Below are 21,730 nucleotides of genomic sequence, written 5' to 3' on the forward strand. Positions count from 1 at the left end.
GTTCAATTTCCAGCACCCGCTTGGTGACTCACAAGCACCCATAATGAGATTTGGTGCCCTCTTCTGGCCTGCAGGCAGAATACTACATACATAATTAAATAAAATCTTTAAAAAAAAGTAGATAGAGCCTTAATTCATAATGATGGTAGGTTTGTCTTTGTGGGGGGCAGGGAGGGGGAACTGGATATCAAACACAGGGCCTTACACAAGTGCTACAATTATGAATTTTAATAAAATATATTATTTTAATAGCAAAAACATAGATGGAACAATAACATGCAACCTAACAGTTTTAGGTGAATGCAAAATGTTCCTACTTGGTTGATGACTTCATAACACAGGGCCTGGTTTACCTTCATTTAGTTGGGTTGTCAACTTATAGATGTAAAAGAAAAAAAAAACCAACCACACAGCTTCAGGGAGTCAGACTTCTGGCAAAAGAACACATGTAATGTACCGAGGTTTGAAGGAATCCCAGTGAAGCTCCAGACCATTGTGCTCAGTGTAAATATGGAGTCGAGTCACTGGAATTACATTTTGCCGTATCAGGAAATACACAGCAGCAGGCTGTAAGAGTTGACTGGAGAGAACTTTCTTGACCTTCTCTTGGAGATGCTGATGTCATCTTTAAGTTCTTGTCCAGTCTTTCCTGTTTCGGTATGCTAAAGCATAATGTCCTTGATTGAAAAAGCCAGCAAAGCAGCTAAGGCTCTAAAAGGTGTAGCACAGAGTACCTCTTCTTCAAACTTGAACTCGAGAGAGAACACACCTTTAGTGTTGTTGTAATACACCTTAGAGCCATCACTACAGAGTTGTTGGATTATTTGTTTCATAATACTAGAGATATCAGCAGTGCGTGTTGGTCCTAAGTGCATACATTAAATCTCACCACTTTTTAATCTTTTAATTCTGACATTGACAATAATAAATGAAGTCTACACGAAGAATACTTGAAAAGCCAAACTTCTCCCCTCTTCTTAAAGTTCTTCCTGGATCACTGGGCCACAGTTGACTTGACAGCTTATAGGCCATGTGATAACTGCAGGTCCATGGATATTTTGAAAGCCTTCATTTTCACTGATTCTGAGCAGAAAAACCCTTGAGAAAACCTCTAGAATAGTTAAACTGTAAGACACAACATTTAGTGAAGAAACATATCCAGAATCTTTAAGTTCTTTGTTCCAGTGAGTTGTAAGTATGAAAGAAAATTCAGAATCTTAACGTTCTTTTCACCAGTGAGTTGTGCGTATATATATATAAAAAAAAAAACAGGACGAAAAAGATCTAAATTTTTGTCTGAATGTGACTACCAAAACAAAACAAAACAAAAAACAAAACAAAAAACACCTCACAATCCTTCTGAGATTAGATTATTATTTGATTCTTAGAAGGAGAATTGCTAAAGACTGTGCTATCTATCAAGTGCTCATTTGTAATATAAAACTTCAAAAATTATTTTTTCATAGATTTTTCTAAAGAGTAACATGGGATGGTCTTATTTAGTAGTAAAATTTTGCACTAAAGATTTTAATACAAAAGTTTATTTGGGAGAAACAAAATTAGTCAGAAAATATTTTAATAAGACAGCATTAATCCCAAATATTTGAATGAGATGAAACACACCAGGGTACGAGAAGTCACAGAAAACTAGCATGAGACTATTTTCTCTGGTATAGTTATCAGGTGGAGGATTTACTTGAAAATAATATACAGCCTACAAGTGCAGACAAGCACTACACTCAAAGCCTCATGCACACACACAGAACAAATGTTATACTTTACAGCTTGGCTAAGTAAAACCTTTATTGCATGATGCTAATTAAGCCTCCTGAAGACAGCAAGGTGTTCCTAGAAGAAATCAAGGGTCCAAACTTTGGTTCCTTGTTCTTTTGGGGTTTGTTTTGCTGCAGAAGGGGGCTTGCAGGGTGGGAATGAAAACTGTCAAACAAAGCTTAAGTTGATGTGGTGAAGAGATGTATTTTAAAGTTTGATATTTATTTACCTTTCAGCTTACTGGGTAAATGTGGATATAGCCACTGTCACACTGCCCCAACAATTAAAGGGCCAAAATTCTCACTAACAATGAAATAATTAAAGGGCAGTACTAGGCCTGTGCCCCACACATATTTAAATAGTTAATCCTACTTTACATGAACTTGACTCTATGACAAAGAAAGGCCTGGGTACTTTAAAGGAGTTTCGGGAGTAATGCTTTTGGATTTACCAGCACAATGATGGATGTGAGGACTAAAGCAGGTGTGGCAGCACTGTCCTAAAGTCGGTTTGGAGCTTCTGGGAATCCTTAGGGTAATCCAAACAGTGTGAAATGGCTACAAGTGAAATCAACAACTTTCTAGGAATTGTGGGCAAGACGAAGCTAGGAAGAATGGACTGGCTTGTCAAGGTCAACATTCTATGCTATTTTACAGAACCTCAGGGCACTTTAGCCAACTCTTTACATAGATTAAATTGCTTAGGCGTACCTCAATTCTAGGTAGAGAGTGGATCCCCACCCCATGACTAGCAATGTAACATGGTGTAATGGTTAGTTTTATCAACTTGAGAAAATTTAGAATCGCTCAGGGAAGAGTGATTTTTTTCAGTGAAGGTATGTCTAGATCAGTTTGACCAATGGACACATCTATAGGGGAGTATTTAGATTACATTAACTGATGCAGGAAGACCCAGCCTAAAAGTGGGTAGCACCACTCCCTGAGTTTGTATGCTGAGGTGTGTAAAACTGGAGAAAGAGAGCTGGGCATAACATGCATGATTAATTCCTTCCCCTCTGCTTCCTGACTATGATGAAATATTGACAGCTGTCACAAGCACTGAAACTCCTCCAAATGATGGATGGGCTGTAACTTGGAACCATGAGCAAAAATAAACCCCTTTTCCTAGGTTGTTTTTGCCAAGTTATTTTAACTAGATGGTAGTAAGATTAATTCTCCTAGAAGCAAATCACAGACTAGTCAAGAGGTCCAAGAACAGTGGCTTCTCAATCAGCATGGTTTCACAGATGTAGTATTGTTTCACAGCTGACATCTCATCCTACATATATGGAAGCAAATTTAGTTAACTCAAAAAATACTCATGCGCCAGAAAACTAAGGCTGCTTCCAAATGAGACATTTGCTACTAATCAGATGAAGAAACATACACAAGCACACCTTCATTCCTGCTCTATTATACTTCAATAACTTTTAGTAAGATTACCAACCTAAGTATACAAATTATAAGAACCAAAAGTATATTAGCCCCCAAATTTGTAGATTTTATTTGTTCATAAAATATATCATTGGGGAAAATTAGCAGAATATTTTGTTCTTTATGGTGAGACTGATAAATTTTCTCTATTCCACTCCAATAAGCAGAATAACATTATCCAGCTGTGTGGAACATTTTGCCTTCTTAAGAGAAAAGCCTATGTTTTTGGGACTTCCTATTTTTCTTTTGGTTTAACAATGGTTCTTTAACAGACTTACCATATCCAGCATCAACCCACCCCAACTCTTTCTGATCCCAATATTACAATCAAGCCTTTGCACATCCAGAGACTCCTCAAATCTGCCTGTCTCAACCTCGGCTTTTCTAGGCTCTCCTCACTACTCTCATGTTCTCCTACCATTCTTTCAGAGAAGTTTGCCTTTAGATAATTTCAAATTATAGGAAACCAGGCTTGAGATTCTGCAGGCAACACCAAGCTCTCTCCAGTTCAGATCAACTTCCTATTCTCTAAAAAGACAAGAAGAAAACAGGGTAGAGGCCATACAGGGGTAACAAAAGCTAGCTGTCCTCCCAATCTTACAATCCACCATTCTTTCTCTGCTTTTCATCCATTACTTAGCACTGAGGTCATCACACTGATCATAATCTCACTACCCTGTTCTTTGTCGTGAAATCCCCTTCCACATCACTCACACCACAGGTTGACAGGAAATGCTTTCCTGGCCTCCTCTTGACTATAAGATTATGTAGTCCTGACTGTCCTGAAACTGACTATGGAGATCAGACTGGCCTTCTCTAAAGGAAACCTCATCTCACAAATTTTCTTCCTCAGCTTGGGGCACACCTGTAAACCCAACACTCCAGAGGCCGAGATAAAGAGAGGATGGTGAATTTGAGGCCAGCCTGGGATACATCATATGACCCTGTCTTTTAGAAAATGGAGATGGGGAGAGAAGTTAAAGATGTAGCACTCAGTTGGGAAAGCATGAAACCCTAGGTATGGTGACACATGCCTATAATCCCAGGACTCAGAAATCAGAAGATGGAGGCAGAAGGATCAGAAATATAGGGTTATACTAAGTGATATAGTGACTTTGAGTCCATCTGGAATAATAACAATAATTAATAATTTTATAGTCAAGAGGAGGTTGGTATAGTATTTTCTCTTAGATTATGTTGTGAGTGATGTGGAAGGTGATTCAATAATTTTTAGATTTCACACCAAAAAACAGAGTGGTTATTCAGTGAATGACAACAAAAAAATCCTGTATTTTTGGTTTGGTTTTATTTAAAATCTAGCTTGTCATAAGAAGAGACCCACACCCAAGCATTAGGTGGAGCTTGTGGAACTCCACGAAAGGTAGAGGAGGAAGGACTGTAGGAGCCAGAGCTGTCAAGGACACCAGGAGAACATGGCCCACAGAATCAACTAAGCAGGACCCATAGAGGCTCACAGAGACTGAAGTGGCAATAACAGAACCTGCGTGTTCTGCATACATGCCATGGTTATTTAGCTTTGAGTGTTTGTGAAACTTCTAACAGTGGGAGTGGGGGTGTCTCTGATGACTCTTTTTGCCTGCTCTTGGACGGAGTTCCTCGTCCAGCCTTGATACGAGGGTATGTGCCTATTCTTATTTACTGCATCTTGTTATGCCATGTCCAGATAATATTACTTGGAGGCCTGCTCTTTTCTGAAGGCAAATGGAGGAACAGTGGATCTGGGGAAGGGTGGGGTTCAAGGACTGAAGGGTAGGGAGGTTGCAGTTGGGATGTCATTGTATGAAAAAATAATTTAAAAAAAAATAGCTCCTATTTTGGACCATTTCATGCAATTTGGGTTTTAACAGGTCACTAAAGACCTAGCCAAACATAGTCTAGTCCAATTTGCACTGGCCAACAATGGCATCCTGAAACTGGATTCTAATTTGTCCTAACTTCAATTTAATCTTCTTAAAATGCTACATGTTGCTATGGCATGCCCAAACTCTACAGCACAACCCCCCCCCCCCCACCACCATAATGAGTTAATTACACTTCTCTTCCTCATTTCCCAGGGTTTAGCTATTTGGACTTAAACCTCAGTCATGTCTATTTCCTGGTCCTTCTGGTCAGTGGCTCAGTCCTTCTCCTTTACTGCACAAACTTTTCCTTTTCATTGAAATGTAAGTCCTCTTCAAAAGTAACAACATCCCACTTTTTATAAAACCTTCTTCATCAGCTCAAAAAGATGCTCATTTTCAAGCTCTTGTTGTTTTACTTTGAAATTTGGCACAGTGTTTGGCTTACTCACTAAACACGTTTATGGGAATATCTGCAAACACTACAGCTATTTACCTAATCCAAGGAGGCACAGAGTAAGTGTTCATTCAAAAAGGGAGAGAGATGGCATTAACAGCAGATGTACTGGCTTTGTCTATTTCAGAGAATATAGATTATTTCTTTTAATTTAAAAAAGGCAACTATATTTTCATCTTTTAAGAAAACTAAACAAAATTGAGAAAATTTCATGATCAAAAAAAAATCTAAAATCTTACAAACCAACACAAGTCCCCACCCCCATGTTTACATAAACATAGCAGTGCTCAACTTTGTGGGATTTCAAATGTTTCTACAACTCTTTCCTTTCTCTGGGCTTTTTGCAGAATCTGTGTCTGGCTGTACCTCCCTATGAACTTGTGACAGAGCAGAAGAAAGTTCTGTCAGTTTTGAAGGTACGTGAAATGCCATACAAATAAACTATGTCAGTACAAGTATGCACAGACAAAAATGCATTAAAGTTGCTTAATTCAAAGAAATATATAAATATATTAAATTTGCAGGACGCTGAAACATGAGTATATAAAATAGAACAATGAATATATCTTTTCTATTTTTTTTTAAATCCTTCCAAATCAGTACACATTTTAGAACTTAGGTATCAGTATTAACACTCTGCCATTCTTAGAGCAGTTAATGGAATGAATCTAATAAACTAATAGAATGAGTCTGGAATGTTATGGCTGTTGTGATTAAGAGTATCAAAGGTCAACCTGATAAAAATAATGTGAAATAAATCTTCCACTAGATTGGTGTCTGTATGTTTTATTCAACCTTGTATCCCTCAAGATCTAGCTCAGGTCATTTTATAGAACAAAAATAATTAAGGCTTTGCTGAAACATGAGGGAGAATGTGCCAAAGTACTACCTGAAAAATACAAAATGTTGAATGAAAAGGAAATCATTATTAATTAAAATTTTTCTACTGGAATCTTTGAGAAAATAAAAGCGCACTTCTCATCCCAGAGCTAAAAGACAGCTGGAGCAGGACTCTATTTCCCTCAGAGGATAAAGGCATTTGAAGGCAGTCATTTCTCTTAGTATTTGAAACCATTTGGAGAGGGAGAATGTAACCAAACTCTATCAATCTAGTAACTATGGATCTTCTTTAGAAAAACAACAAACGTAAGTTCATGCACATAAACCCACCATTTCACATATACCTTCTAAGAGTTTGGGACTCCAGGTTAAGAATCCCTGTGTTAAGGAAAAGACTAATTATTTTATAATGGTCAAAGAAGTGAAATTAATAGTATCCTATCTAGTGTAAAATTCATCATACAATAATGTATTGACAAACCTGAAAGTCTTAGAACTCCTCATTCTTTCCACCATTTTGTTAAATTTGCATACCATATTAAAATGGTACTTTTATGTACCACATAATTTCTTCCATGCTTTAGTATAAATCATGATATTAAAGACTTCTAAAATACATATTAAATAAAAATGTGAGGGTTTATAAGATCTAGAAATTTTTTAAAAAAAAACAGAAAACAATTTAAAGTAAGTTTTTAACATAAGCTATAATGCTGAATTTTAATTGCCCAGGAAGCATTTCCTGATTTCACAGCTATGTTGGAGGAAAATGGGGAGAGAGTAGGCAGGGAGGAGACAGTCTCGGACACTTATCAGGGACTATGGGCAAGTCTGGGAAAACTTTGGACAAATTTTCTGGACAAATTTCAAATGAAAAAGAACAGAGAAAGCTAAGGAAAGCAGCTCTGTTCAGCAGCACCCCTCACAACACAAAGAAGTGAGTGAAGACAGCCAGTCACCCTCTGTGGCCTTATAAGGAAACAGAGCCAATGGAAGGCTCACATGAAAGTTAGAGAAAGCTAAGATAGAAAGCATCATTACCAGGAGCCAGATTTCCAACCCCACAGCATACATAGAAAAGTCATAATTGAATTAAGGTATGTTTAAAAGCTGATGCTTAATAGGCATACAGTAATATACTGGTATTTTCTAAGACAGTAGCTTTCTTATAATGTTGCTATAAATTTACTTTTAAATGTAAGCTAGAAATTAATATTTATGCTGAACTCTTAAAAACACAAATTAGATGAGTAGAGAATTGGTCAATTCTATGACCTCAACCAATTAAAAAAAAACTAAAAATAAATTTTCACCTTACTCCACTATACCTCAGGATGAAGTCATTTATTTTGTTATATATAACAGGAAGTCACCATATTTAATATTGAAAAGTAACCCCCAAACTGCCAATGCTATATAACATTAGCAACATCTTCAAATAAGATGTTTTATTATTATTATGTTAAATGTTTAGATTTAACATAATAGTTTGATTTATTTTTGGTATTCACAATACTTTTTCTTTTTAAAAAACAAATTAAGGCATACTTTTTAAACTTTTTTTTTTTTAACTCTCAAGAGGTTTTTCTTTTTCTCCCCAGAGGCATTTATGGTGATTATTTTTTAAATTAGCTTTTATCCACTGCACAGAACTAAGTTCAGTTTATTTTTTATTATCATTTTTGAGACTATTTCAAGAAGCTTTGCATTATCAAAAACATCACTTTACATTATGCCTTTATAAAGTACTCAGTCCATTGTTCTTTGATTATCTAAGGTCATCTATTACAACTTCTATGGTCTCATTTTATAGGACACCCAACTTCTCTCCTCTACTGTAAGCTTTATTCTGGCCAGGTACTTTCATCACATGTCAGTTATTTAACAATGACATTTCCAAACAGACCTAGAACTACTGTTTGCTCAATAAAAATGTTACACTGCTATGGCTACTACTTACATACAATGTTTACCCCATGTTCAAGTTTCTAATAAGTCAACTACAAGTTGAAAATCTGTTTTTGAGGCATTTCCTGGTATACTAGGCAGTGCATGAGAAAAGAGATTATATTGCATTTAGGCCATAATAATTACCTTTTAACCATCTATGTAGAATTAACAACCATCCAAAAAGAAAAGTGCAAATGTGCAAATGAAGAACAAAACAGTTTGTATACATGTAATGCATAATATATGATATAAATCTAGGCAACTAAAAACAATGGCTGACAACATCTTTCTGAGCATTGTAGACACCACCAGATTTGCTTTATATGTATTCTTTCTTTTCAAAGACTCAAAGAATGCAATAAACATTATCTTAATGTTTCAAGATTTTCAGGAGTAGATTAGAATATTACCATTTTTTTTCACAAACCAAAAAACAAAGAACTACCATTACTTTTGTATTATTTCCAATAATAGAATAAGAACAGGTCTAGCTAATCTCCTCTGGGATCTTAATTAGTACTGTAAGTTTATTTGTATGAGTTAAAAATAGTATCACTCATGAGAAACAATGTCAAAATTATTATGCTATTAAATTATGTTAAAGGCCTAATGAAGAAATACTTTAGCAACTATGAGGTACACGCTAGTTGTAGGCATGAGGAACGTTTATATTGGCTCTTTTGGGTGTATACATTAAATGCAAAATCAGAAAGAAATCATGCAAAAATCCAGTTGCCCATGCAAGCACCCCAGAGTCTAATCCTCTCCTTTCAGTTCTGTTGTCAGGCCACAGTAGTGTGGAGACTTGTAGGCTGCTGTCCTTGTTGTAATGAATGGGAAGAGGCTGACAGTGGCATGGTCGAAACCTTCACCTCTTCTTCCCCTGTGGAAAAGTCAGTCATGGTCTAGTTACGGGTGACTAGATTTGTTAACAGTCCCTTTAAAAATGATTTCAATATTTGGAATATTGATACATATATAAAATACATGCTAATTGGTTGGAATCTGGGTGTGAAACAAGACATGAATTTTTAAATATTAACTTAAGTACCTAAAACAAACTACACACACCCTTATTTTAAGGTAAAATTAAATGTAATATTTGGATTACAAATGCACCACAAAAAGTAAATAAATAAAAAGAAAAGATTAAAGACCAGGAAAGCCATTCTTTTCCAAGCCAATTGGACCCTTATATAGATATTCCTTATCAGTAAGTACTAGTTTGAAAAAAAAAAAATTAAGCCTTGACTTACAGGAGAAAAAACTGATTTTAAAAGAAGAGAATTATAAATTCATGTTTCAAAGGCATGAGTCGTATATTAGGGAAAAAAGAAATAATAGATATAAACATTAATTGATAAAATTAACATATAGCATCTGAAATTTACTATGTACTTTTAAAGTAATTAGAAGATAGTAAAACATTAACAGTACAATGATCCAATTGACTGAAAAGTAAGATGACTACATCTAGTCAGAAAACTATACATGAATGAGACCAGTTCTCCTAATTGTAATTGGTAATTATTTCACTACAGGTAACTTACTTTATGCATGACACAAACTCAATAGTCACTGTGAAAATAGTTATTTTAAAAGAAATTTTAAAGAAAAATGCTTTCTGGTAAGTAGAATTTGAATTAACAAAAACATGAAAAATCCAAAGTCTAAACAATTTAAAAAAATTTTTGAGTAATACCGTGAAACAATACAGACTTACACTTACTAATGTTTACTTTTCCAAGTAAGTTTCAGTATTATATAATAAAACATTTTAGCAAAGAATTCTTTGAAAATAAATAAATAAATTCTTTGAAAAATAAATCTGCAAAATTACGCTTGGAAAGACAGCTTAACTGACAAACTGTAGAAAGAGTCTTTCAATCCATAAAACAGGTTATTTTAATTAGCAAACTCTTATATCCTCAAGTACATAACAGGAGGCTGTGCCAAAGCAAATTTAAAATCCATTTCTTGGTGAGAACATCAGTACTAATATGGACCTAAGCAAGAGACTGAGTCTCAAGTTAATAAGCGCCATTCTACTTTCTTTGTATTTGTTTTTTGGGGAACATACTCCTAACATGGGCCAACTTGTTTCATGAGGAAATACCATGGGTTTAAAAAAAAATGAAAAGGATCTGCGAGTATGTGAGAGCAAAGTCAATTACGGGAGAAAGCCAGGTGCAGCACACGCCAGTGGTCTTCAATTGGGAAGGAGAGCACCAGTGTTGCATCACAGAGCCACTTCCATTACTGATTTTGAGATCTGGGCCGTGACCCTAGCTTGATACTAACTGAACATGCAACCTTAACTTATTTAAGTTTGTTGGAGTACAGTCTTGACAATCATAAAATGAAGGAACTGGACAAAGAGAGTCACTTTTTAGAACAAACATACAGTTTCAATAATAAAAAATATCTAAATGAATCCCTTCTCCTTATTTACTAATCAAAACTGCTCAACAGGAAAATTTCAATTATCTTCTGGACTTAGCAAACCAGATTCACATGCCCAGAAAACACTGCTAAAAACACTTAAGTACTGAAAGAAATAGCCAATTTAAAGCACAAAAATATTTTCAGTGAAACAAAGGAATGGAAACTGAATTTCTGTCACACCTCTGGCAACTGTACTGCCCATGATAGGTTTCAGATATATCAGTGTTTTTATAATTAACTGAAACAAACAAAAATAAAAATTTAAATACAAACATATATATAGTAAACAGATAAGGCTTTTGCATGACATGGTGGCTGTCAACTCTGATTTGTTTCTACAGGTCAGGACCCTACTTTTCTCCTCATAGTTGGAGAACGAGTATATGTGTGTACCTTTCCTTCCTACAACTGAATTAGTTTGAAGACTATTTTAGGAGGCCCCACAAACAGTGGGTAGTCCCCACTAGAGAAGCACTAACAAACAGCTGGGCTGAAAAGGCCACCAGGATAAAGACTAGAGGATGCAAAGTTGAGTTCCTGGCAATCATCCAATTCAAACACTTCTGAAAAGTGAGAAGCAGGTAATTCCTAGGTAAACTGTTTCAAATTAGATGCATTTCAGATGTTTTCTTTTGTTATTTATCATGTTACTGAAAGTCCTAAATCATCTAGTTAACAATTCTATAACTATTCTAAGGCATCCTGAGACATCTGTCAAATATTGATTAGCTCTAACAGGATTCTAGTATGACTCTTAACAATTTTAATTATTTTTTTTATAAATTAAAACTGTTTCTCTAATCTTCAGTACTTTAAAAATAATCTAATAACAAGTTTAGTTATGTCACCATTTAAATACCAAACAAGAATGCATAGCCAAGTATTAAAACTCTGGAATAACTCTCCCTACCCCACAGTGAATACAATAATAATGAGTCAGAATTAAAGTTGGTGACTTCATTTTTAGCATCTCTGAAAAAAGTTTTCAGTGTTCTGTGGTTGAGTTTAGGCAAAGGTAAGGAAAAAAAAAAAACAAATGATAGGATTATAATTTAATGTTACATTTAAAAATTTAAAAAATAAAGTTATGTATTTTAGGTAAAGATTCAAAAAAAAACTAAAACAAAAAGGCCTGCACTTAACAAATTAGAGATATCTCATTGCTGATATTCCAAAATATCTACTTGTTTGAAACATTTGGAAGTGTTCCTGGGTCCTAATGAACACTAACAACTCAGAAGTAAGAAGAACAGATAGCATGTAGTAAGTCAAACAAGGGTACCAAGTCTGTACAGCTAAAAACAAAAGTCCAATATCATGTACACTGATTCTCTAACAGAGTTCCTCATCTTGTCTATCTGATCCCTGCAATTTAAAAAACACCTCTTGTTACAGAAGGCAGTTCTGCTTACTCTAGTGGCACACAATATCTGTCTCTATGCCTTTTATTTAGGAGGTTTCCATCAACATAAAAGACCTTTCTCTTTTGCTGCTTACCCAAATTGAAGATACCATATTACAGATCAATTTCTCTTCTTCAAAAAATTCTCCAACAATGACGAGCTACACTGTTTCTCAGACTTCAGGACCACACTTGCATGTTAAGTCACCTTCCCACCTTTAACTCAAGTACATTATCAACTACTTGAGATAGCATCTGTTTTCTCTACTTTTGTATTTTCTACATAACCTAGTTGCACTGCTGGGCAAAAAGGACCCGAAATGTTAATCATAATTGGCTCAATATTTTTAAATGTTTGGCATACTTAAGAGGACCTTAACTTTTAACGTTAAGATCAGCTAAAAGGCACATTACTAGAAATTAAAATGTCTTCTTTCTAAATTACTGAAACAAAGTAAACCCCCCAAAAAATTACATTCTAGCATGCTATGTTGAATGGAAGAACAGGAAAAGGCATGTAGAAATTAAGAGTTAGTGGATATCACAAGGAAAGGACTGAAAAATGCTACTCTGGATTCCCTACAACCTAGTCTAATTCAATGAACAAATACTATGAACCCCATCAAATGTACAAATCACTACAGCAGGTGCTCTCCAATATGTTTAAATTAAGTTCACTGTTTCAACTGTTAAACCTTACTATATCCCAAACAACAAAGACCTAGCTACTTGTTTAAAACATGAAATGCTGCTGGCTCTAAGGGAATGACTATTGATGGTTCTAAGTGCACTGTCAACTTTCTGGAAACAAGAGCATGAGTGCCTTACTGGTGAAAGTATACTACTGTAATGACATTATGCCATGACATACCTTAAAGGTCATGGCAAGGGACAAAAACAATTGTCTAAGTACACAACAGGGTGAGAAGTATTCTGTACTACTTGAAGAGAACCAGCGGGGAACAAACTTTACCACATCATCTCTAAGGCCCAATGAAAACAGTTACTCAGAATGACTCCTTTCCAAGATACTTCATTTAAAACTGTTATATAGGATCTTAAAGCCCCAAAATTCTGAAACCTTCAAGGGTAGCAATATAAAACCAGAAGTCCCCTGGCATCAAACTTGTATTACCTTATTCATCCAAATTTTTTGTTCTCAAAAATAAAAACACAGTCAACTAATAAAATCTCTCCTAAACAATTTTCCACAAAAGTATGTCTGTGACATAATATGGTTATAAAGTATTGATAACTGAAGTTCTCAAATATTGTTAAATGCACACATGGCACAGTGATGTGTGCATGTATGTATCAGTCAAAACAAGCAATTGATACAGCAGTTAGAGTGGCTTTATCCCTCATGCTCTCATTAATTTTGATTAAAAAAAATTTAACCACTTTACTTTTAGAATATAACACAAGATATTTTTACTATGGTGTAATTTCAGAGCCCAATTTTTCTTTTTCATTTTTGTGTTTACATATCATCTGAAGGTCTGGAAAATTATCCTATTAAATACAATGCTTCCAAACAATAAGTAGGTATAATACTCCACCATCCTTATAAAGCTCCATATTACAAGGCATTCACTCAATCCAAAAAAAAAAAAAAAAAGGTTAAAGATGTAATGTTTTTCATAGAAATTTCTACGACTATTGTATACTCTTGTTACCCAGCAACCCTAACCACCCAGCAACCTGAAGATATTAATAACACACATATTCTCAGAGGCTTTAAATGAACCTACCTGCTATGGGGATCCCTCCCAGACCTGTGTTGTGCTGTGGCGGGAGATTCAAGTCCAAGAAATTACTATTTGAGGTGGGGTTTGCTGTGTGGTTCAAGTGCATGATGCTATTGCGTGGAAAGGCCATCCAAGGATAGCGGGCTCCCTGGCCTGGAAAACCAAACGAATTATAAACTGCTCGGTGCTGCTGAAATTGAGGGAACCTCTGTGGCAAGACTGAAAAGGTACTATTAAGAGAGTTGGCATTTGTAGGTGCAGCAGAATGCAGGAATCCAGAGCCTGGACCTTTGGCGGTTGTAGTGTGTGAGGAGGAGTTCTGAAGAGATGTGGGAGACAGGGAAGGTTGATCTTGGACAGACAGTTCCTTCTCAATTAGGTCTGCTAAGGCTTTTCGAGTGACATCAAAGGGATCAAACCCCAAGTCATCTTCTGGCTGTTTAGAAGAACCAAAGCCAAACGCTGCTTGCCAGTCTGTAGATGATGATACTGGGATTGTTTCTGTTGAGAATAAAAATAGTGATGAACATAAAAAGTCTATCTTCACAGTGTACATTAAACATCCTACATTACAGTCTACCAGTATAAGTCAAACATGCTACACTACAATAGAAATCATAGGTAAGATCACTAATTTCAGAGTATCTCATAAAATTATAGCAGTGATTCACTGTTAAATTATGAAATTAAAAAGCTGAATGATCTAGACTGATAGTGCTGATCAGAAGGAAAAACGCCTCGCTACACAGATTGCATCCCATCATTCATAGTTAAAACCAGCCAGCATGTTATTAAAAGTACTATCATCTAAAAGCTTCTAACTAGTAAGACTTATATTATATACTAAGATAAATTAAAATTCTAATTATATATTTTTAATTGTATACATCACAGGTGCTATTGTGGCTATTAATTTATGCCATCTTTCAGCCTAATAAAAAAATTTAAATGAGTAAAAAGAGAAATGTTGTGCTCTCTGCTTTCTAATCCCAAATGCTCTGCTTAGCCGTTCACCACACACTAAGACTGCCTGATTCTTCAGTCTAGTTTCATCTGAATGTGATGTAGTAAAAGACATCAAAGTTTCTGCAGGTGAACATAATTTCAAAAGGATAAATGCATAACTCTCATACAAATATAAACCATGTCAAAAAAATTTAAAATAAAATAGCAGAAAGGGGCAAAATTTAGTTTTTACTACTAAATAAATTACTTGTGAATTAGACAATTGGGTGAAAATCCTAAATTGTATTACATAAGCATAAATCTGACTTTAAAAGTTGAGTCCTAAGTTACAACCAAAGCAATAATTTTTTTAGCTTCTATTCCACCCCCCTCCTCCTTTCGATTTTGAGACAGGGTTTCTCTGTGTAGCCCTGGCTGTCCTGGAACTCAAGAGATCCAGCCTGCCTCTCTGCAAGGATTAAAAGTGTGTGCCACCATGCTCAGCCACACAGTGAGTTTTTAATTTGAGAAAATAACGTAACAAATGACTTCTAGATAAATCTGTTCTACAACACTGTAATTTCTAGGCAACACAATATCTAATACCATGTTGTGTGGGAGCTCCTTTATTTGCTAATTACTTTAGACTGGACATTTAGCCTATGTTCCTTGCTTGATGTTTTTCATGCTGGTTGTAGTTCTAGTTTTTATGCATGTTTTTTGCTTCATCTTTTCCCTGGACAATACTTGATATTTGTTCTTACTGTATATGGTTTTGTATTAGGCTTAGAACCCTTTATTTAGATAAAAGGGGGATGTACTATGGGAACTCGATCAGTCAATAGCCTTTTTGATACTGGCCCATTTGGGTGTGGTCTGAGGAACTATAAGAGCAAATGAAAAAGCATATGTGGTCCTAGAGCCCACAGAGGACCATGGATCTCTACCCTTATGGTGAGTTTTCCCAAAAAAATAAACCTTTGTTATACTCCACTTCAGGCTATTGTGGACCTCTTAATATGCCTACACCATGTAGTTTAAATAATTTACATTTTTTAAAAAAGAAAGTTGATAGAAAACAAAACAGAAGTATAACAACCAAAATGTATCCCAACGATTTGTCAATTTCTATGAGTCTGATTACTAATTACATACCTGACGTGAAGAGGCTCTGTGGTTCTGGAGCTGTAGGCCAATCACTGGGTGTCTGTGGAGAGCTGGGAAAAGGAGGAAGCCCACTAGGTATAGGGTTGGGGTGGCGAAAATTGTCTGAGAATAACGACTGTGACTCTGTTACTGCCCCTTCAAAAGGAGACCGTGCACTGTGATTGGATGAACTGATGGGGATGACAGGATTGGATTTGGATAAACCAGGTGGCGGTGAAGGCGTATCACTGTTAGATATCTAAAAGAAAGAGGAAGAAGTCAAGGTAAGTTTGTATCTTAATAAACCACAATTTTAAACATCTGCAATAAATGGTTTCTAACAGTGGTCTTCAAGCCAGAGCACCTGACTTTTGAATCAAAGTGTGGAATTTGAGAAAAGCAAGCAATTCATTAATTTATACATGTACTATAAAAAAAGAGTTCCTGAAAAGACTAAGCCAGTCTCATCTTCTTTTACATTTTTCTTCTTGTACTTTCCAACTCCCCAAAACCCCTTCCAAATGAGTGATGTCTAGGATTTCATTATATTGCTCAAGAGCAGTTGCTCAAGAGTAAAAACCTTTAGAGAGTAACGATAAATGATCAGGAATGCTCAGACTGGTAATAAGAGAACGACTGGCTCCAACGACAATAAGCAAAATCGTCCTTTTGCAAATTAGATGATTTTAAGTATTTTAGGTTTTTTAGAAAGATTTTATTTATTATTTATACAGTGTCTGGCTGCACGTATGGCCTTCATGCCAAAAGAAGCCACCAGATCCCTTCATAGATGGCTGTGAGCCACCATGTGGTTGCTGAGAACTGAACTTATGACCTCTGGAAGAACAACCCTTGTTCTTAACCTCTGAGCCATCTCTCCAGCCCCGGTATTAGTTTTTAGCCAATATAAAGGGAGATCTAACCAAGCTTTTCTCAAATAATCATTAAAAAATAATTCTGGAGTTAGGAGTGTAGCCATGGATAGGACCCTGTACTCAAACCTCAGCATCAAAAGCAAAAAGCAAAAATAACAACAACCAACTAATTAAACAAACAAAAAGGAAAAAAGAAAACTCCACGCTTATTCCAAGATGAAATTCTAATTGACTCTGAGGTATTTAATTCCATGGTCTGAGGAACAGTAACATACCTCTCATTTTCTACCTGTGCACTATTTATACAGACTGTCTTGGGAAAATTAAAAGGATAACTAAGATTATTCAAGTTTTTTTTTATATTACCAATGTTCATACATGAAAAAGTATTCTGAGATGACTCCAATATATTCTGTTTGATCAACTCAATACTAATAGAAAATCAACAGGGGAAAAAGACTTTTAAATACTTCTTACAAAGTTGGGATTGTATAATTGTGCCCTTACTTAGTACAGGTTAAGGCCTTACTGCCAGCACCACAAGAAAACAAACAAGAAAATTCCTGTTATAGACAAACATTTTAGTTCAAATATAAGTTTATTTGTGGGGGGTTGCTGTGTGTATGATGAAGGTGTTGTGTTTTTTTCTTTTGGTTTGTTTGTATGTATTTATATGATTATGTGTGCATGTGTGTAAATTCATACAAAAGCCAAAAATCTGTACTGGGTATCTTCCTATACGTGTTCTACTTGAGTTTTTGAGACAAGGTGTCTTAATGAACTTGAAGATCATCTAGGCAGTTGTGCTGAATCCTCCAGTCCCTGTCCTTCCAATGCTGGGTTTACAGATATATACTACAGTGCTCAGTTCTTATGTGAGTACCTAGGGTAGATTCAGGCCTTACGAGCCTTACTTACTATGAGAAGTATAATGCATTAAGATACAAATGTGTGAGGGCAATAGAAAAAGGTATATTATATTCCAAGAAGAAAAGAGAATGATGCAAAATTTCTAACTGTTAAAAGTATTTTCTAAAACAGAATTTTCTAAATCTAGTATCAAAACAAGAAGTGAACAAAATATGATGATGAGTACAAAATCTTATGATTCTTAGATATATCTGAAAAATAATATAGTATTTTGGTTGAGAAAACTGTTAGGCATGTTATATATGTATGTAAGTCCAGCCCTTGGGAGGTTTAGGTAAAGAGCATCAGAAACTCAAGGCCAGTGTCAGCCTTATTTACAAAACCAGCTTGTAAGAGGACCCTGTCTTCAAATAAAAAAGAGAAAGAAAATGTCAAAACTGATTATATGCTAAAGATTAGATCTTGTAACTACTTTTAATTTCCCTTGTAACAGAAAAATTTTAAGGTTTATTTTATGTGTATGAATATGTATCTTGCCTGTGTGTATGTATATGTACCACATGTGTGCATGGTATCCACAGAGGTCAAAAGAGGATATTGGATCCCCAGGAACTAGAGGTAGGATGGTCATGAGCCACCATATTGGTACTAGGAATCAAAAAACCTGGGTCCTCTGCAAAAGCATCCAGACCCAATTACTTTTAGCTCATTTAAAAAAAAATTATGTATGCCGGCGGTGGTGGTACATACTTTTAATCCCAGCACTTGGGAGGCAGGTGGATCTCTGTGAGTTCAAGGCCAGCCTGGTCTACAGAGTGAGTTCCAGAACAGCCAGAGCTGACACACCTGTCTCAAACCCCCCACCTTCAAAAAAAAAAAAGTCAACTCAAAATATACAAAGGCTATTTTAAATAATTTGTAACTAAAAACTTTAAAAAAATACTGCATTTTAGTTTTATCAGTTTTTTTTAACCTACATTGTGGGAAAATGGCCATTCTTTACACAAGAGATTAAAAATACAGTAATTTTACCAATATACAAATATGTATGGAGAGCCAGAAAAATGACTCAGTAAAAGTACTTGTTCCACAAACATGAGAACCTGAATCTTCAGTGCTCACATAAAAAAGCCAGGTGTGGAGGCATGATGTGGGAGTAATTTCTTATTAATAAAGAAACTGCCTAGACCCATTTGATAGGCCAACCCTTAGGTAGGCAGAGTAAACAGAACGGAATGCTGGGAGAAAGAAGCTGAGTCAGGGAGTCGCCATGATTCTCCCACTCCAGAGAGACGCAGGTTAAGATCATTCCTGGTAAGCCAGCTCGTGGGCTACACAGATTAATAGAAATGGGTTAGATCAATATGTAAAAGCTAGCCAATAAGAAACTGAAACTAATGGGTCAGGCAGTGTTTAAAAGAATACAGTTTCCGTGTAATTATTTCAGGTAAAGCTAGCCGGGTGGCGGGACACAGCCCGCCGCTCCGTATTTCAACAGAGGCACATGTCTATAACCCAGTGCTGGGAAGGCTAAGACATGTTGAACCCCAAGAGCACAGTTGGCTAGTTAGGCTAGCCATGGTTAAGCTCCAGGTTCAGTGAAAGACCCCACTATGAAAAACAAATCAAAAAATTAAGGTCAATGGAGCCAGAAAGATGCACTAGTAGATAAATATGCCTGCCATCCTGAGTTTAATCCCCAGGATTCACATGGCAGCAGGAGACACCTGACTCCCACAAGTTGTCACCCCAACTCCACTCAAGAGCTGTGAGTTGTGAACATACCCCCACATACTGTGTGTGTGTGTGTGTGTGTGTGTGTGTGTGTGTGTGCAAGCCAATGAGCTGTCCAACACTGTCTATTAAAATGAGTGAAGGCCTGGCTAGAGAGCAAACTTGGTGTTTTCTTATTATTAAGCTCTGTGGGGGGCTATTTGCCAAGGCTCAAAGGAATAAAAACTGGACTAAACCGGCTATCCGAGAATGCAGTATATCACTTCCCCAAATTGAGTCAAGGGAGCTGCTAGCAACAGCTGCTGTGCCTGTGAGACAAGAGGACCTGAACCAGCCTCCAGCTGCCACTAGAGACCCTGATGTCATTGCTGCTGCTTCCCCTCCCTGAGGTGGGTGGAGGGTATGTAAGGCTTTCCCTTCCTAAAATAAACTGAGCTTGCTACACCCAGCTTGTCTTCTGGGAGTCTGGGCTGTTGACACCCCCCACACACACACACACACCATGCCTACTTAACTCCTATCCCCAAGGAGAAGTTCAGTAGGACAAAGCAGCAGATCAAAGCAACAAAGCTAAGCAAAGTTTTATATTTTGTTCAAGTTTCTGTATATCGATGTGTGTGTGTGTGTGTGTGTGGTTGTTGTTATGGGAATATATAGTGAGCAAAAACCACACTTGCTAGCAAAGAAGAAAGGAACACTAACAGGGGAACAATTCCAAAGTAAAAATTCAGAAGGCAAGCTAGCTGAAAACGTTTGCACAGGATCAAAACAACCAGGAACTGAAGTCGATTTGAAGGATGCTGGTGCACTGTGATACTCTACAATTGTATGTGGTTATCAAAGTAATTTTGATTATTAAAAAGGTACTAACTTAATAAAACCAAAAATTGTACAATGGAGAAAAAAAAGCATTTTCAAAAATAGTGCTGGCATAACTGGATGTTGGCATGTAGAACGGAAATAGGTCCACTATCACCCTACGCAAAACTCCAGTCCATCAAAGACCTCAACACAAATCAGTTACACTGAACCTGACAAAGGAGAAAGTGGGGAACAGCCTTGAATGCACTGTTACTGTTACAGAAGACAACTTCCTGAGTAGAACACCAGTAACACAGACTCTAAAATTGACAACAAATGGGACCTCATGAAACTGATAAACTTCTGTAAGGCAAAGGGCATCATCAATAGAACAAAACTGCAGCCTACAGAATGGGAAACAATCTTTACCAATCCCACATCTGACAGAGTGATGATCTCCAAACCATATAAAGAACTCAAGAAATCAGACATCAAAAGCCAAATAACCCAATTTCAAAATGGAGTGCAGACCTAAACAGAATTCTCATCAGGCAGAGAAACACTTAAAGAAATGTCGTTCATCATCCTTAACCACCAGGGAAATGTAAATCAAAATGACTATGAGATTCCATCTTATACCTGTCAGAATGGCTAATATCAAAAACACCAATGACAGCTTATGCTGGCGAAGATGCAGAGTAAGGGGAACACCCCTCCATTGCTGGTGGCAGTGTAAACTTGTACAGCCACTCTGGAAATCATTACGGCAGTTTCTCAGAAAATTGGGACCCAGCAATACCATTCTTGGGCATATACCCAAAGGATGTTCCATCATACCACAAGGAAACTTGCTCAGCTATATTCATAGCAGCTTTATTTGCAATAGCCAAAACCTGAAAACAACCTAAATGCCCCTCAATCAAAGAACGGATTAAATGTGGGATGTTTAATCAATGGAGTATTCTCAGCTGTTAAAAACAATGACATCAGAAAATATGAAGGCAAATGAATGGAAGAAGAAAAAATCATCCTGAGTGAGGTAACGCAGACCCAGAAAGACATGGTATGTACTCACTCATAAGTGAATAGTAGCTGTAAAGTAAAAGATAACCATGCTATAATCCACAGACCCAGAGAGGCTAGATAACAAGGTGAGATGGATACATGGATCTCCCTGAGAAAGGGAAATAAAAGAGATCTTCTGGATGGACTGGAGACTGCTGGGGATGGGAACTTGAGGGGTCAGGTTGCGGGGGGGGGGGGGGTACTTAAAGAGTTGACAGGAAAGAGGGCGCTTTTCGGGGACAGGCAGAAACCTCATGCAAGAGAATCTTTCAAAAATCTGAAAGGAAAACCCCAGCTACAACTTCTAGCAATAGTAGGTATGTAGCCTGAACTGGCCATCTCCTGTGATCAGACCCCAATTGTCATTAGAGAACCTTCATTCAGTAG

The 21,730-nt window shown here is 36.5% G+C and overlaps 1 protein-coding gene across 8 annotated transcripts in view; it reads right to left on the reverse strand.

Moving 5' to 3' along the window:
- The window catches only part of Cnot4 (CCR4-NOT transcription complex subunit 4), a 101,340-nt gene that overhangs the window by 15,011 nt on the left and 64,599 nt on the right, over window positions 1–21,730 (reverse strand). For 6 of the 8 annotated variants that reach the window (XM_041675408.1, XM_041675410.1, XM_041675407.1 and 3 more), the window contains 2 exons: window positions 16,008–16,257; window positions 13,911–14,408 (listed from right to left, as the gene is read on the reverse strand). In XM_041675408.1, the coding sequence (XP_041531342.1) occupies window positions 13,911–14,408; window positions 16,008–16,257 (748 nt within the window). Of the gene's footprint in view, window positions 1–7,005; window positions 9,196–13,910; window positions 14,409–16,007; window positions 16,258–21,730 lie in introns of those variants that run through there. The other 2 variants (XM_041675411.1, XM_041675412.1) reach the window with 2 other exon arrangements.

The sequence above is a fragment of the Microtus oregoni genome, unplaced genomic scaffold (assembly GCF_018167655.1).
Source record: "Microtus oregoni isolate MIOR12 unplaced genomic scaffold, Mior012 000026F_ref0000081, whole genome shotgun sequence".
Classification (NCBI taxonomy): domain Eukaryota; kingdom Metazoa; phylum Chordata; class Mammalia; order Rodentia; family Cricetidae; genus Microtus; species Microtus oregoni.